Raw genomic sequence first — 19,088 nt, forward strand, 5'->3', positions numbered from 1 at the left:
AGAAGTAATTAGGTTTAGGATCCATCCTACACTGGTATGACCTCATTAACATAAGAAAAGAAAGCTCTGTATCCAAAGAGGATCACACACACAGTTAAAAGGGCCAGGAATTCAACACATATTATTTGGGGGACACAGTTTATTCCATAACAGTCCCTGAATGTAAATATGGCTCTTACAAGGTGTAGTTTGATTTGGTTTCTCTGTATTCCATCTGGTGAGGTCCACGCGTATAGTTACTGTTCATGTTGTTTAAAAAACATATTTCCAATGAATAAGTCGTTGGTCTTGCAAAATTCTATCATGCGATCTCCAGAGGACTTTCTATCACCAAGGCTGTATTTTCCAACTACTAATCTTTCTTCTTTGTTTCCAGTGTTTACATTCCAATCACCAGTGATTATCAGTGCATCTTGATTGCATGTATGATTTATTTCAGACTGCAGAAATTGGTAAAAATCTTCAGTTTCTTCATCTTTGGCCTTAGTGGTTGGTGTATAAATTTGAATAATAGTTGTATTAACTGGTCGTCCTTATAGGCGTATGGATATTATCCAGTCACTGACAGCGTTACACTTCAGGATAGATATTGAAATGTTCTTTTGGTGATGAATGCAATACCATTCCTCTTCAATTTGTCATTCTCAGCATAATAACCAAGCCAACCAAAAAACCATGTAAATGCCCGATTCAGAATTGCCAATACCAGCCCATTTCAGCTCACTAATGCCTAGGATATCTATCTTTATGCATTCCATTGCATTTTTAATGACTTCGAATTTTCCTAGACTCATTTTGTACATTTCACGTTCTGATTACTAATGGATGTTTACAGCTGTAACTTGTCATTTTGAGTCGTGCTGCATCAACAAATGAAGGTCCCAAAAGCTTTACTTCCATTCACGTCATTAAGGTCGACTCTACTTTGAGGAGGCAGCTCTTCCCCAGTCATATTTTGAGTGCTTTCCAACATGAGGAAATCCTGGTGGTGTAGTGGTTAAGAGCTATGGCTGCTAACCAAAAAGGTCGGCAGTTTGAATCCACCAGGTGCTCTTTGGAAACTCCGTGGGGCAGCTCTGCTCTGTCCTGTAGGGTCGCTATGAATCAGAATCAACTCGACAGCAACGTTTTTTTTTTTATTTCCAACCTGAGTGGCTCATCTTTTGGCACTATATCAGACAGTGTTCTGCTGCTATTCATAACGTTTTCACTGGCCAGTTTTTTAGAATTAGATTGCCAAGTCCTTCTTCATAGTCTGTGTTTTATTGACCACGCAAAGGCATTCTACTATAGGGGTCATAACAAATTATGAATAACATTACGAAGGATGGGAATTTCAGAATACTTAATTGTGTTTATGTGGAACCTGTCCATAGACCAGGAGGCAGTTGTTTGGACAGAATAAGAGAATATCGTGTGGTTTAAAATCCTCAAAAAAGGGTTGTGTCCTTTCACCATACGTATTCAATCTGTATGCTGAACAAATAATTTGAGAAGCTGGACTATATGAAGAAGAATGCAGCATCAGGATTGGAGGAAGACTAACAACCTATACTATGTGGATGATACAACCTTGCTTGCTGAAAGCGAAGAGGGCTTGAAGTCCTTACTGATGAAGTTCAAAGACTTTGGTATGGATTACACCTCAACATAAAACAAAAATCCTCAGAACTGGACCAATAAGCAGCACCGTGATAAACTGAGAAAGTATTTGTCTTAGTTATCTAGTGCTGCTATAACAGAAGTGCCATAAGTGGGTGGTTTTAACAAAGAGAAATTTATTCTCTCACAGTCTAGGAAGCCAAAAGTCCAAATTCAGGGTGCCAGCTCCAGGGGAAGGCTATCTCTCTCTGTCAGCTCTGGAGGAAGGTCTTTGTGATCAGTCTTCCCTTGGTGTAGGAGCTTCTTTGTGCAGGAACCTCAGGTCCAAAGGACATGCTTTGCTCCTGGTGCTGCTTTCTTGGTGGTACAAGGTCCCCCTGCATCTCCGTTCACTTCTCTCTTTTATATCTCAGTGTAAATATATAGAGACAATCTAATTTTATAGTTTGAGTCCTGCCTCATTAACATAAAAAAAAATTTTTTTGCTAATTCCACCTCATCAACATCACAGAGGTAGGATTTATAACCCACAGGAAAATCACATCAGATGACAGAATGGTGGAGAATCATACAATATCGGGAATCGTGGCCTAGCCAAGTTGGCAGACATTTTTGGAGGACACAATTCAATCCATGACAATATCGAAGTTGTCAAGGATTTCATTTCACTTGAATCCACAAACAACACCCATGGAAGCAGCAGTCAAGAAAATGATGTAGTGCATTGGGCAAAATCTGCTGCAAAAGACCTCTTTAGAATATTAAGAAGCAAAGATGTCACCTTGAGGACTAAGGTGTACCTGATGCAAGACATGGTATTTTCTGTCACCTCATATGCATGCGAAAGCCGAACAATGAATATGGAAGACCGAAGAAGAATTGATACATTTGAATTATAGTGTTGGCAAAGAATATTGAGTATAACATGGACTGCCAGAAGAAGGAACAGGTCTGTCTTGGAAGACGTACAGCCAGGTGCTCTTTAGAAGGGAAGGTGATGAGACTTCTCTCACATACTTTGGACATGGTATCGGAATGGACTGGTCCTGGTAACAGGAGAAGGACATCATGCTCGGTAAAGTGGAGGGTCAAAAAGAGAGAGCAAGACTATCAACGAGATGGATTGACACAGTGGCTGCCAACAATAGGCTCAGACATAGCAGTGATTGTGAGGATTATGCAGGACTAGGCAGTGTTTTGTTCTGTTGTTTTACATAGAGTCGCTATGTAAACCGACTTGACGGCACCTAACAACAACAACATACTGTAAGATATAGTTTGTGTTAAAAACTTTTCCACATACTAGTCTTTATATGAAACTTCCTTTTTTTTTCTGCTACCTTGAAGGAGAAAGGTGATCTGCAATAAGGAATTCAGGGAACAACACAATTCATTAGGGAGCCACTTTCATTTTCAGTTGAGGCATGCTGTTGACAGATACACTTGAACTGAACCTTTTATTAACTCCATATTGCTTGATACATACTCAATTTTTTTTTCTTTCTGTTACTAGAATTGTTTTCCATTGCTATTTCAGCTTCAAATCTAATAGCAAAGTAAGCATGTCTGTAATGATTTACCAGGTAAATGTTTGATGAAAGGCTCTTTGTTTTGGCTTAGTGGTATTATGGTGTAAAAACGAGTTGGGGCGGCATCTTCACAAGGGGGAAGGAGAATCAAGATCAGCGGCCCAAGGCTGATTCATATGAGGCTGCATGGCCCCCTCTCTTCCACCTTTACCAACTCTGACACCAACTGTCCTACCCAAGGCACTTTTTACTGGGTTCGATAATTCATTGCAATGGCCACACAGAAGTCACAGACCATATTCATGGTTATGGGGTTTGTTAGGGAACTAACAGTTATAATTCAGGCTCAGGAACACTCAGGATACAGTTCTTCTATCAGGACAGCCTCTTCTCAGCCATGTTCCCCGGCACGCCTCTCTCTGGCCCTCAGCCTCTGCCCAAAGGCACTCAGCTTTCCCCTCTGTGGACCGGGAAGCCCACCATCCCATCTCCTACTGCTGGGTTGCTCCCGGGTCACTCCTGCCACCCCTTCTCACCATCTTCAGGGTCACAGCTCAATCTCTTTTCATCTTCTGCTTCCAGGAGCTTCTTAGTGCAGGAATCCTGGGTCCAAAGGATATGCTGGCTCCTGGCTGTTCTTTCTTGATGGTGCTGGAATTCTTCTCTCTTTTCTTGACTCTCGGGTAGCTCATTTCAAGCCCAGTGGGATGGCAAAACTGACCAGTCCCCTTGGTGGGGTATAATAATAATAGCTGCGTAGTCCTGCCCAGTCACTTGGGTGGGAGTTACAAAAGACCATGGTGAGAGAGGCTACACAGAAGTGATCCATCACACCACATATGATGTTTGCATATTCCTGGTAAAAAAATAAAATAAGTGCTAAAACAATAAAGAAGGCTGTAGAGCAGTAGGTAAAAGTTCACAGGAATGCCCCCACTGCTCTTTTCTCACATTCTCCTTCCCCAAAAGTAACTGTTGTCAAGTTTCCAGGGTATTCTTTCAGGGTTCTTTTTTATGCATGTGTTATCTCTTCTTTTTTGTTAAACACAAATGAGTTCATACTACATAAATAGTTTGTATATTCTCATTCCTGAACCCCAGATTCATGCCCAGGGTTGAGCACAGTAAGAGGAAAGAGGCAAATGAGGTGGAGACTTGGGTGGAGAGAGGCTGCTGTTCTACACCCCATCACATATTTATCAGAACTTAGAAACCCGAAGTGCCATGTAGGGAAGGGAGTCTGTTTAGAATTAGGCTTCTAACCAGGCCACCTGCTGTCTGTTGTGACATTCCGTGTAGCAGCTTCTCTGCATAGACTTCTAACCAAAAATCTCAGACTCAGTATTATTAAGGGAGTTAAAATATTCATTACTATTCATTCATTTCTTTATCCAGCACTTCTGTTACCAAGCAATTACTATGTGTCAGGAACTTTAGGCTAAAGGATATATCAGTGAGGATATACACTGTGCTTACCCTTATGTTGCTTACAGTCTAGTGGGGGAAGGCAACATAGAATAAACAATTCCAAGTATAGTACATGTTTCAATAAAGAAATACTGGGTGCTGTTGTTGTTGCTAGGTACCATTGAGTCAGTACCTACTCATAGTGACCCTGTGTACAACAGAACGAAACATTGCCTGGTCCTCCGCCATCCTCACAATTGTTGTCATGCTTGAGCCCATTGTTAGCAGCCACTGTCAGTCCATCGTGTTGAGGGTCTTCATCTTTTTCTCTGACCCTCTACATATAAAAGGAAAATTGCCATGAAAAACCTGCCTGAGAACAAGATAAGCAGATTTAGAGCCTGGTTAAACATAAAATATAAAATGTAATAAAATGTTCATTGATGTTGCATCACATAATTTCCTGGTGTAATGAAACTATCTTTTCAGATCTTTGAAGTTTGTTAAAATGGTATGTGTATAATTTATAGTGAAAATTTTCTCTATTTTTAAGATTTATTGTTTTTAAGAATGAACTTTTGCAAAATTCAGAAAAGAGCTTTTATTTTTAATTGTAAGAAGTTTTGTGCCAAATTGTTTTCAGGTTTCTGTTACTCATCAGTGCCTCCCTTCATTGCCTTTCATTTTTTTCCTTCAAATAGAGGTCATAATCACGTGTCATAGATTGCCTTTCATAGATTTTCACGTGCCAGTCTGGTTCCTTAAGATCAGGGTTGGCAAACTATAGCCTGTTAGCCAGATCTGGCTGGCTACCTTTTTTGTAGGTCAAGTTTAATTGAATACAGCTGCGTCCATTTATTTTTATCCATAGGTACTTTCTCAGGGTTTAAAAGTAATTGTAACAGAGACTATATGGCCTGCAAAGCTTAAGATATTTACTGTCTGACCCTTTACAGAAAAATCTGCTTTTAAGATGTTTAAGATGATAAGCCTAAAAAGTGGACTTTACCAAATAATGGAAACCCTGGTGGAGTAGTGGTTAAGTGCTGTGGCTGCTAACCCAGAGGTTGGCAGTTTGAATCCACCAGGCACTCCTTGGAAACTCTATGGGGCAGTTCTACCCTGTCCTATAGGGTCGCTATGAGTTGGAATCTACTCAACAGCGGTGGTAGGTGGGTTACCAAATAACAGAATAATGATTTTTTTAAAAAGAGAAGCCTTGAATAAAACTCTTTTTAATAAAAATGTGTATATTAAATGTGATGATTAAAACCACCCCAAATGTGATGATTAGAGCAAATAAAATGTTATTTTGAAGTAAATAATTATGTCTAGAGAATATTACTAAAAGTTCTGTTTATGCTTACCTAACCTTGGTATTAGATTGAAACATATGAATGTTTCAATCTCTGTAGATTTTTTTTAAGGTTTTGGAAAGAATAATACCTAAGAGTCATGGATAATGGAGATAGTAAATAATTTTATACTAGTCCTTATGACTCAGCCAGAATGTTTCGATTTATTAATGTTGTCTAAGGAAGAAAAAGTACTGTAGTTGAGCCAGTGAGAGACACCCCTTCTCCTTTGCCTGTGTCTTAGAAGGAAAATTAAGCCAATAAGAGATTGCCCTAGAAGGAGCAGTGAGAAGCTGCTTTGGCTGTAATGGGAAATGGAACGTGGTGATGTACTGGAAATGACCTCAGCCCTATTCACAGACTGGGGCTGTTTCTTTGACATTAGATTTATCCAGTTAGTACGAGGCCTTGAGACCTAACTCTCTATCTTTCCCTTGCATAGAAAATAAAGAGACCTAAAAAGCTAAGTCATGGTCTAAAAGTTGATGTCAGAGCAACCATAAACCATATCATTCTCAAGGGGAAACGTGAGATTGGGCAGAAATGACTTCTGGTCCCTGGGGACTAAGGGTGGAAGAAAGTTGGCCTTAGTAATTTGGCACTATTTGTTGTCCATTTCGTTCAAGGACACAATAAAGAGGCTGTTCTTTTCTTACTAAGAACTGGGATTTGTTTGAACCCTGAGAATAGGCTAGGGAGAATTGGGATTTTTTTTTTTTCCCAAGTCAACCCGTAGATAGCCCATGCTACACCATAAACGTTTCTGTGATCTGCAGACATAGTTGCAGTCAATGATGTCCTGTGTGTTATGGAACAATCCATGTGTTCTTTGGGTTGGCTGTGCCTGGATTCATATCATAGCTGATGACTAAACTTATCTTTGGGACGTGAAGGACAGAGAAGAACCATATTTCTTTTCTAAGAAAGACCTGAGAGGATTAAGAAAAAAAAATGCGTAACAGTAAAGTTGATTGCGCTTGCATAACTGGGCAAGTCTAGGCCACTATTTTATTAGTATAATCTGGTCTCTGCTACTGCAGTTCAAATAGCTTTTCTAGTGGTTGCATAATAACCATGAGTTCAAATTATGTTTTATCTACAAATGTAAGAATACTTACTAGAGGACAAATTTGTTTACTTCTAGATTTTATTTATTTTGTTGTTGAGAATATACACGGCAAAACATGCACCAATTCAACAATTTCTACATGTACAATTAGTGACATTGATTACATTCTTCCAAGTTATACAACCATTCTCATTTTCCTTTTTCTGAGTTTTTCGTCCTTCATTAACAAACTCACTGCCCCCTAGGGTTCCAATCTAATCTTTCAAGTTGCTTGAGGACAAAATTTTTGAACTCATGATTAGCCAAGAGAATCCCACCCATGCGGTCTCTAATCACAGCAGCCTTGTAGCCCTATACCATTTGTTTTGGCTTAGTTTTAAAATTATACTGGTAATACATGAAGGTATTCTCATTATAAAAAACCAAAAAACGACAAAAAGAAGATCCCTTTGTTCATTTCCTTGTCTGTACTGCCTCCTCCATCTTAGTTTCTATCCCCAGGAGTAACCACTGTTACCAGAGTTTTCTTCACAATTACATGTACTATGCATTTTTAAAAATGTTCTAGTAAAAAGATGCAAAACAACAAAAAAAAGGCTTTTTTAGGAGTTTAAACTTTAGGTAGGGTGACAGTGAAAAGATCTTCACCTTCTCCTACAGTATGCATTTACTCTGAATTTGAAACATGACTAATATGGATGAAGTAAAGTTAACATTTCCCCAGGAGCCAAATTTGGATGTAAATTAGAATTCCATATTTTTTAAATATTTTTACTGTCAGGAAAACTCTGTTGTCACCTATGTGTTATTGACTAAGAAATTTGTAAGTTCATTAGATAGAAATAGCACACTAATGAACTGCTTTCCAGATTTGGCTTACAAATCAGTTTTATTTGGCCTGCACAGTGTTTACAGAATTTTCAATTTAAGTGCCGTTAGTTGGGGCATACACTCTCCATAGAGTCTGTCACTGCCTATATAGCTTCATTCATTTTTGGAACCTGTTTGGCCCTAAAGGCATTTGAATTTGAGACTCCAGTTTTGAGAAAAGGTTCAGAGTTAAGCTAAACTACTCTTGTTTTGCCCAGATATTGTTGTTCTCAGGTGCCTTCAAATTGGTTTTGACTTACAGCAACCCTACGTACAACAGAATGAAACACTGCCTGGTCCTGCGCTAGCCTCACAATCGTTGCTATGCCTGAGCCCATCATTGGAGCCACTGTGTCAGTCCATCTTGTTAGGGGTCTTCCTCTTTATTGCAGACTTTATGTTTTACCAAGCACGGGTCCTTCTCCGGGGACTGGTCCCTCCTGATAACATGTCCAAAGTACATGAGATGAAGTCTCGCCATCCTCGCATCTAAGGAGAGCTCTGGGTGTACTTCTTCCAATACAGATTTGTTTGTTCTTGTGGCACTCTATGGTATGTTCAATATGCTTTGCATATACCAAAACCCATGGCCATCGAGTTGATTCCAACTCATAGCGACCCTATAGGACAGAGTAGGACTGGCTCATAGAGTTTCCAAGGAGCACCTGACCGATTTGAACTGCTGACCTCTCAGTTAGCAGCTGTAGCACTTAACCACTACTCCACCAGGGTTTCCTCTTCACATATAGTTAAGCTCAAATCCAAAGATGTAGGCGAGTTCCCTGATAAAAACTTTTATATATCTAACATATGTATTTGTTTATGTTTTTCCTTTGGTATTATATGTTATGGATTGAATTGTGTGCCCCAAAAATGTGTGTCAACTTGGCTAGGCCATGATTCCCAGTATTGTGTGACCGTCTACCATTTTGTCACCTGATGTGATTATCCTATGTGTTGTGAATCCTATCTCTATGATATTAATAAGGCAGAATTAGAGGCAGTTATGTTAATGAGGCAGGACTCAATTTACCAGATTAGGTTGTATCTTGAGTCAATCTCTCTTGAGATATAAAAGAGAGAAGCAAGCAGAGAGACAGGAGGACCTCATACCACCAAGAAAGTAGTGCTAGGAGCAGAGCACATCCTTTGGACCCCGGGTCCCTGCTCTGAGAAGCTCCTAGACTGGGGGAAGATTGATGTCAAGGACCTTCCTCCAGAGCTGACAATAGAGAAAGCCTTCCTCTGGAGCTGGTGCCCTGAATTCGGTCTTTTAGCCTACTAGATTGTGAGAGAATAAATTCCTGTTTGTTAAAGCCATCCACTTGTATTTCTGTTATAGCAGCACCAGATAACTAAGACATTATACATCACATAATTGCCATTATTCTTTAAAGTGATTGATGTCCTGCATGTCTTCACTAATTTATAGCTATGGGGTTGCTATGGCTTGAAGTATGGTGCTCAGTTTCTTAGCTGTTGGCTTACACAAAAAGTTTACACATATGCTATATATGCTCTTTTGAATGTGTGATCTGTTTTATTTGTTTAAAAAAAAAGTGTTTAAGGACTTGTTTATGATTCTTTATTCCCTAGAATAAAATAAAAGTCTGTCATATGAAAGAAAATTAATGTCATTTGAAACTCACATTTTCATAATTTTTTTTTCTTATTATTGATATAGATGAGTAATGAAAGAGGCTTTGAAAATGTAGAACTGGGAGTCATAGGAAAAAAGAAGAAAGTCCCAAGAAGAGTCATCCACTTTGTTAGTGGTGAAACAATGGAAGAATATAGCACAGATGAAGATGATATCGATGGCCTAGGGAAGAAAGCTGTCTTGCCTACAGTTGATCCGGTAGGTTTGATACTGACAATTCTTTTGTCAAAAGGTTTTGTTTTGATTAATTTGTTTCTCCTTCCATATTGAATGGAAAGTATCTTTGAGATTTAAATAAACTGTATTCTGATTATAAAATTACGTTTTAGGATTTTAGTAGAAAATAGTATACTTACAAAATGGATGGAAATATTTCCAGCATTTCAGTAGCCTGAAGCAATTTGTTTTTGAGTGTCAAGAGTTCATTGTCAGTATAGTTTTCTTTAAGATCTATCTTACTAAATAAAGTACTTGAATCACAGACTCATTGAATTAAGGACCTTATTGCCATGATATTTTCTACGCAAAGCTTAAGAGTTCTTTTTTCTGTTGTCCCAACTTTTGATTAGAAGATAGGTGTCTACAGCTCTTAAATTTGTGTGCCTCTACAGCTAACTTTGAAAATTTCCAAATTATAAAATACGTGACTATAAAGTTATAGTCACATATTCCCCTTCCAAGTAGTCATTTTGAGAGTCTAGTTGATGAAATTTTTACTGGCTTTCTTATAGGTACCATTTTAGATGCTGGTGATACAGCAATGGACAAAATAAATTTATGCTCTGTTAGTGGGCAGATAGGCAATAAATAAATATATGCTATATGAGACTGAAAAATGCGTTGAAGAAAATAAAGCATAGTAACAGGATAGAGAATTATTATATTTGACTTAAAAACAAAATGTTCCTACCCATTTTTCATTAGACTTGGCTGTAAATGAATTTTGACTATTAAAAAAATCAGATCAAGATTTTCTACCTCAGAAAAACATTGTGAATATATACTCTGAAGTCAATCCCTAATGCATGTGGAATATTACAGAAATGTTCTATGCAATGGGAGAATTGTTAGAATAAATTTTTTTTAATTTTGAAGGAATTCTTATTTTGTTTGTACAATTTTATGTAGATGTATATGTTTTTAAAAGTTATTGTCACAAAAGTTGCTGTATATTTACATAGAAATTGGTAATAAAAGCATAGTCATCTAAGGGATGCATCCTTACTACTTTCTTAAAAATACACTCTTAAAATGACCGTATATGTAGGATGTCCATGTATGGGTTTTCTTGAATCTTTAGGCCCAAATGGGTCCCTGGGTGGTGGTAAAGAAGATGTCTGTATTTCCTTCAGCTTGGCAAATCAGAAGCTTGGTTTTAGTTCTGACTCTATTCTTTAGTAGTTTTGAGCAAAGACTTAACTCTCAACTCCCTTCAGATTCCATGATTATAAACAAAATAGAGATAACATTTACCAATCTTTGAAGATTAAATGAGATAATACAGATGCAAATTCATTGAAAAATGAGTAAGATCTATATACATGTAAGGTGGTATTAGTTAACAAAGCAAATATAATTGTAAGTAGCACAAGAAATCTTCAAATTCCACTAGAATTTGAAAAATCCATGACAGATATCTTAATTTTCCCTATAGTTCTTACTCACCATCATTTTAGAGTTTATGAAGTTAATTTGTATGATGGGTTAAATCTTACAGTATCCATTCTGAAGTTTTAAAATTAGTCTTCTTTGGTGGTAGTTAATGTCTTCAAGAGTACAGTGATTTTTTGAGAAATAGGAGCTGCTAGTATACTGCCGATGGGAAGCTTTATTTTATAAACTCAGCCTGAAGCTGAGAAAAGTGATTTTTTACCTGAATTTTAAATAAAATTTTCACAAAAAAATATAGTACAATTTATGAAGAATTTATAATTAGCAAATAGGACTATCCATGTTGACTACCTTAACTGAGACAAAACAGTAATAATTACTTAAACCTTTTGCTAAGAGAGAATTTATTTCTTTGGTATTTTTCATTGACTTCATTTGGTTTGTTATTTATGCATGTACATATTAATAATAATATATCACCATTTTTTTTAAAAAGCTGCAGCTTAAGATGGACTTTTGGTCATAAAATAAACCTTCAAGCAGTTTTTTCCCCCCAATTTTTTTTTTTTTGAGGGAGGGAAATCTAGACATTAATAGAATACATTGTGGTTTAATTTCAAGCAGGTTTCCCTGCTTTCCCTGCTAAAGGCTACAGCTCCTACTGGGAGGCCTTGTCTATTTGGCTAGTCTTTCTTGGTTCCCAGTAAACTGCTCCCTCTTCTTACCCCTTCAGGGATAGATAGGAGGTAATGGTTCCCCTATTGTTACTAGCCCTGGGGTGTTACTCTGTTCTTTGTTGGTTTTCTAAACACTGTCTGCATCTTTATGAATAGTCCCTTTATTAAACTCTTCTCATATTAGCTAATTTGAATGTATCATCTGTTTCATCTGTATAATCTGCCAGAACTTTGCCGGATACAACAGCCAGCACTTGTCCATTGGAGTAATTTTTAATTTCTGAAGCCTGATCTGGCTTCACTTAATGTAAAGAGCAGACTTTTCATTTCTCTCTGCTTCTAATGCATCATAAATCTAATAGAATAAAAGAGTTTTGAAAAGATAGTATCCTGTAGTTACAGACCCCAATTAAAACAAAAAAAAACCTGATATTTAAAATAAAGATTTAAGAGTAATACTGCTGGTATATGATACTTGATAGAGAATAAGAAATGGAGATCTAGGTTCTTACAGTCGTGTGGTAATTACTTAGATTTTACCTTGTGCCTTAAGAATAAACATTTTTTTGTCATTCCCCTAACCATTGATTTAGTTCCAATTAAGTTTTCTCAAATATGCATGCATACACACACACGTACATTTAAACTTGATCATGCACATAATTTTTACCTATATAAATGGGCTGATGTCTTTTGTAATATAGTCAGAAATAAAAGTTATCTGGGCTCATTTTTTGGCTGTTAGACAAAAAGAAAAGGAGAATGTACTGTGTGTAGAGGGTACAAAGAAACGTGTAATCGCACACACTACTGGTGAATATTTGTTGGTCCATTTTCTGGTGTGGAATTTTGCAGTGTGACCTTTCCAAAGGATTATATCCTTTGGTCTAGTAATTCCACTTTTAGGAATTTAAGCATACTATACACTTTCTTTATCCTGCTGTTTTCTCCCATTTCCCCCTATATAAAAAAGAAAAAAAAAGTTTTTTTTTTTTTTTTATATAGGGGGAAATGGGAGAAAACAGCAGGATAGAGAAAGCGTATAGTACAACAGTTAAAAAAAAAGATCTGTGCTTAGAAAAAGAGTGGAAAGATACACTGAAATGTTAACAGTAACCTATGGATGATAGAAAAATGGGTGATTTAAATTCATTTTATACTTTGCTGTATTTTTGAAGTGTTTTACAATAAGCAAGTGTTAGTTTTATAATCAAAATAAGTTGTTTAAAAACAGAAAGAAAAGATAGCAGGTCTTAATGGAGAGAAGAATGAGTGAGTTTGAGTTTTTAGCACGATGCACTAGAAGGCTTGATGGTTCCAGTGATCTTGTCCCAGCTCTGCTGTTACTGGAGTGATGGTAGTGGTGACGCTGGCAGAGGTGGCAGGGTTCCAGTACAGACTCTTGAGCCACTGTCCTTTTGATTCAGTAAGGTCAGTGTCCAAACAGAGAGCTCTATTCATTGATTGTGTATAACTGTGTGGGATAATGATAGATGTTTTTCAGGATTCCTTATCCAGCTCCTCAGCTTTGGAGCAGAGTTGCCTCTTCAGTAGTCATAGCCTGGATATTAGCATTTATTCTCTCTGCAAACAACCCCAGGAGAATTGGTCCACTCAGAAGTATATCCTTTCCTCCAAAGCGTACCTAGCCCTTTTCTGTTTCTTGGCCTTATCGTTTATTATGTGTTACAGGAATTGGTCTCATTCCCTATACTTCTGACACTGTCTCTTTTCTTGTAAACCATAAAGTAAACACTAATGTCAACATCTTAAACAAAATCTCTAAAGTTACCCGTATCCCCACGTAAGAGACCGCTTCTACTCTGAATATAGGAGATACAGCAGATTTGATCAAGGGAGCCATTATTTTCTTCGTTGAATTTGTTTGCTTGGATATTCATTCTTGAGTAAATAGAGACAAAAGATCCACCTTACACCTGTGCGTTTTCAGACATAAATACTATCACAGAAATTGGCATACCTGCTTTTTCACGTTAAGAGTGGATTATATGCTATTTCCTTCCCTCGGCTCTAGCCCTTTTACCCAGTCTTACAGATATTCTTGTGTTTGCCTTTTTAATAGGATGATTATGGGCATGTTTATCTCTTTCTCCTTTCTTTGGAACCAATATTTTAAAAAGTATTAATGTATTTGCAGGCTCTATACTTTGTTTTCTTTTTGTAAACAAAAATATTGTTAAAGTGAAACATGCCTGCATTACTGGTTTCATCCACAGATGCAAACTATCATCTATTTGGCGAGCTTCACAAAAGTCAGAACCAACATTAATTATGGATTGCGTTCTGCCAGTGGTCTGGGCTACCACATATATACTGAGCTTGTCTTCAGTTGCATGGTCTAGTCCCTTTTTAATCCTTAAAGCAAAGCAAAGCAAAAAAAAAAAAAAAACTCATTTTTTAGTTTTCCCGCCATTAAAAGCTCATTAGTTATGTTGCTAAATTTCTGTGAACCTTAGTTTCCCCACTATAACGTAAGTCTGTTGGACTATGTGATCTCCAGAGTTCTTTCTGTAGACTGCATACTCTCCGTTGTACTTATGAACATTAAAGACAAAAAAGTATAAAAACGGTTTACTGACCCATGGGTGATCAATTGTATGACTTACCAATTCCATTTGGTGGCTGCGTCTTTTTTTTTTTATTCTTCATTGGGCTTGGGGTGGTTGTAGTTACAAAGGCGAATGCGTGATGTCTTTGTGAAATTCTATCTATAAAGGTTTTAAAATATTTGATTGTGTTATAGCCTGTGGTATTGTCTATAGAATACATACCAGCTACTACTTTATTTAAAGTATTTGACTACTTTATTCTGTCCTGAAGTATATAAAATGAGTTTAGGTATGGATGTTGCTAACCTGACTTCTTGTTGCAGACAAAACTTACCTGGGGCCCCTACTTATGGTTTTACATGCTTCGGGCTGCCACATCAACCCTCTCAGGTATTGGTTTTCTGTTTGAATATTATATAACTGATATAATATTCTCCAAGAATAGGAGCTTTGCTAAATTGTATTTTTCCAAAATGAAAGAGGAACAATGGAGAGTTAAATCACCCTGTCCCTCAGCAGCTGGCTAGCTCTGATAGACCTAGTATCTTAATCTAACTTGTATTTCAGCTTAAAACATCTTCAGCTCCAGGTTGTGTTAAAAAAAAGACTGAAAAATAACTATATTAAATATGATTTTCATGCTCTTGAACCGTTTCAGTTAGCAACTATTTTGCCATTTTGTCATTGGGTCCCTACTGATATTGTTCTCATTCTTTCTGACTGCTTATTCTGAGCCTGTGGTTGTAATTCATTGTTACATTTACATATTTTATTTCTTGATATATAACCAATTCCTATTTGAAGAAAATGCATTATCAATTTATCATTCAGTCATGCTAACTTTAAATATAGGTTTTATACCATAAAACTTTCCTCTTCTCCCAGTTTTAACTCCGTCATAGCTTCTATCACTTTCTGCTTTGTATTAAAGCTAATTGTGAATAGTAATTCATTCAACAAACATTGACTGAACGCTCAACACATGCTGGACATCTTGGTGTAAAGGAAAGAGCATAAGCTTTAGATTCAGACCTGGATTTGAAATTGGATCTGCTTTGTCAGCTTGGGCAAGTTCTTTAACTCTCAACCTTTCACAGTGCCTGGCACATGGTAGGCCCTCAGTGAACATTATAGTCCAAGCTATTCCTCTTCTCCAGCCCAATGCATATCTCATCCCTCTAGAAGTATTTCTCCTGGACGAAATAGACATGTAACAGGTTATTATAATACCTGGTGGTAGGTGTTATAATAGAGGTATGAATACAAAGTAGTATTGGGATCCCAGAGGGAGCCATTAGTGGTTCTTGGGGATAATCAAGGAAGATGTACAGAAGAGAAATGGGCTTGGTTTTCATAATCTCCTTGAGCGAAGGAACTGCAACTTGTATTCCTAATATGCCTTGCAATAGAAACTGCTCAAAAAATGTTTATGGAATTGTATAAGTCATTTAACTTTTGTATCTTTAGTGTGTGACTTTCTTGGAGAGAAGATTGCATCTGTTTTGGGCATCAGCACCCCAAAATATCAATATGCCATTGATGAATATTACCGGATGAAGAAGGAGGTGTGTCTCCTTTTTACATTTTCTTGATTAAGTTTGGTTTGCTATAAACTTGATGGGTTGCATAATGAACATATGTAAGCTCCCTTCTGCTGGGCTTTTCATTCTGGTGTCATTCATTACTTTATCAAATTAACATACATTTTAGATTTTAAAAAATGCTTCAATTTCTATATGATCTGCATGTAGAACTAAGCTAGATTTTATGAAGAATTGAGGGACCTGGATGATGAGGCTTAAAGTAAAATAGAGAAAGGAAAAAATAAAGAAGACAGCTTTAATGAAGTACATATTATGTGCTCCACATTTAGTGCCAGGCAATAGTGCTTTTGAGGAAAGGGGGATGAGGTAGATAGTATGGTGATTAAGGGAGTGGATTTTGGAATTAAACTACAAGTTTTGAATCCCATCTTCCTTACTAGGTGAATGTTCTTGAGTGAGTTGTATAACTCTCTAAGCCTCAGTTTTCTCCCCTGTGAAATAGGAATGATGATATGATTAAACAGGGTAAGAATCACATGAGATGATGATACAGGGCTTTCTCAGCACAGTGCCTCTCATGATAGGTGTTCAGTAAATGGTATTACGGAATAAATGTTATGGCGATGTGTCAATATTGTATACCCTGGGATATGATTTATCGACCAGATTAATATTAAATTTTGAGTTTCAATTAATATGTTTTTTAGATTTTATCCTAGGAAATGAATAAAGTATAATAATTTAAACTTCGTAGTACTCTGAATATATTAATTTGTAGTTCATAGACAAACCTATTTAATATGCAAAAGATACAAAGAAACAAGTTAATCATGTTAGAACATCATAAGAACTTGATATAAGCATTAGTAGCGCTAACATCCTAAAGTATCAAGCATGAAAGTCAAGCATATTTATATCAGACTTACTTTTGGATGTCTGAGGTCAAGAATCAAGGGAATGATATGTCAGATCCGTAGCATTGTGAAGAGCCTATAAGTTTCTGTATGTTCTCACTCTCTCTCCTACTCCTCCCTCTCCCCCCTCCCCCCGCCCAATATTATGTTCTGACTTGTTTCTTCTAATACTTCCTCAGTCTGTTTTGGCCAAGGTATTGTCCTTGTTGTTCCTTAAATACATTAGGCATGTTCTCTCTTCATACTTTTGCACTGGCTATTTCCTCTGCCTGGAATTATCTCCCAGATATATGTGTGGCTGACTTCCTCGCTTTTAAGTCTTTGCTCAGTAACCTAGGCTGGACCACCCTATTTAGAATTACAACCCCCCACAACCCTCCCCCTACCAGCACTTCCAGTTCCCTTTACCGTGCTCTATTTATCCTTCATACTTAATACCTCTAACATACTCCCTGGGTGTCACAAACTGTTAAGTGCTCAACTACTAAGGCACCTTGAAAGAAAGACCTGTTGATCTGGTTTTGAAAGGTCATAGCTTTGAAGACCCTATGTAGCACAGTTCTATTAGATGGCAACTAGTGGTTTTTTTTGGAGGGGGGAGCTTACTGGGTTTTTTTTTTGTGTGCTTTAGGTGAAAATTTACAGCTCAACGTAGTTTCTCATTCAAAAATTTACACACATATTGTTTTGTGACTTTGGTTGCAATTTCCACAATGCAACAGCACCCTCCCCTTTTTTACCCTGGGTTCTTTGTGTCCATTCGTCCAGTTCCTATCTCTTCGTGCCTTCTCATCTTGCTTTTGGGCAGGAGTTGCCTGTTAAGTGTTGTATATTTGATTGAACTAAGAATAGCATGTTCCTCACATGTGTTATTGCTTTATAGTCTGTCTAATCTTTGTCTGAAAAGTTGGCTTCAAGAGTGGCTTCATTTCTGAGTTAGCGGGGTGTCCAGGGGCCATGTTTTTGGGAAGTCCTCCAGTCTCTGTCAGACCATTAAGTCTGGTCTTTTTTGGGTGAGTTTGAATTTCATTCTACATTTTTCTCCCTGTCTGCCTGGGACTCTGTTGTGACCCCTCTCAGAACAGTTGGTAGTCATAGCTGGGCACTGTCTAGTTCTTCTGGGCTCAAGCTGGTGGAGGCTCTGGTTCATGTGGTCCTTTAGTCCTTGGGCTAATATTTTCCATGTGTCTTTGGTTTTCTTCATTCTCTTTTGCTCCAGACGAGATGAGACCAATAGATGTATCTTACATGGCCACTCACAAGTGTGTAAAACCTCAGATGCAATTAACCAAACCAGGATGTCGAACATTTTAAGTATGTTATGTCAATTGACCTAACTGTCCCCCGAAACCATGGTCCCCAGCAACTCAGTCCCTCAAGGTGTTGAGATGTGTCTAGGAAACTTCTTTGACTGCCTTGGTCAAGTTGTGCTGACTTCCCCTATATTGTGTGTTGTCTTTCCCTTCACAAAAGTTGACACTTGTCTACTATCTAGTTAGTGATTTCCCCTGTTCACCCTTTTGCTCCCTCATAACCATCAAAGATTGTCTTTTTCTGTGTGTAAACTTTTTCTAGGGTTTTTAAAAATAGTGGTCGCATACAATATTTGTCCTTTTGTGATTGACTTACTTCACTCAGAGTAATATCCTCCAGATTCATCCATGTTGTGAGATGTTTTGCAGACTCATCATTGTTTCTACATCATTGTGTAGTATTCCATTGTGTGTATGTACCATGATTTGTTTATCCATTCATCTGTTAATGGGCACTTAGGTTGTTTCTCTTTGTTATTGTAAACAATGCTGCAGTGGACATGGGTGTGCATATGTCTATTTGTGTGACTACTCTTATTTCTCTAGGATATATTCCTAGGAGTGGGATTGCTGGATCATATGGTATTTCTGTTTCTAGCTTTTTAAGGAGGTGCCATATTGTTTTCCGTAGTGGTTGTTACCATCTTACATTCCCACCAACAGTGCGTAAGAATTCCAATCTCCCCACAATTTCTCCAGCATTTGTTATTTTCTGTTTTTTTTTTTAAATAGTGCTAGGATTGTCAGGATGTAGCTTTGGTTTTAACATGCTGGATAAATTATTTTTTATTTTCTGTCATGCTCCCATTAGAATATAACCTTTACAGGAACCGTGATTTTTGTCTCTTTTTTTCAGTCTGAGAACTTATAGCAGCACCTGGCATACAGTAAGCCCTCAATAAATATTTGTTGAATTTCTTCTGTGGGCTTAGTGTCATGTAAAGCACTTTCGCAAATGTTTTATTCT

At 37.4% G+C, this 19,088-nt stretch overlaps 1 protein-coding gene across 2 annotated transcripts in view; it reads left to right on the forward strand.

Annotated features, from left to right (window-relative positions):
* The window catches only part of LOC100667206 (signal recognition particle subunit SRP54), a 91,844-nt gene that overhangs the window by 67,574 nt on the left and 5,182 nt on the right, over positions 1–19,088 (forward strand). Inside the window, exons 2-4 of one of the 2 annotated variants that reach the window (XM_064292395.1) lie at positions 9,517–9,690; positions 14,674–14,740; positions 15,818–15,915. In XM_064292395.1, coding sequence (XP_064148465.1) covers positions 9,517–9,690; positions 14,674–14,740; positions 15,818–15,915 — 339 coding nt within the window. The remainder of the gene's footprint in view (positions 1–9,516; positions 9,691–14,673; positions 14,741–15,817; positions 15,916–19,088) is intronic. The other variant, XM_064292396.1, reaches the window with a different exon arrangement.

This window comes from Loxodonta africana, chromosome 10, assembly GCF_030014295.1.
Source record: "Loxodonta africana isolate mLoxAfr1 chromosome 10, mLoxAfr1.hap2, whole genome shotgun sequence".
Classification (NCBI taxonomy): Eukaryota; Metazoa; Chordata; class Mammalia; order Proboscidea; family Elephantidae; genus Loxodonta; species Loxodonta africana.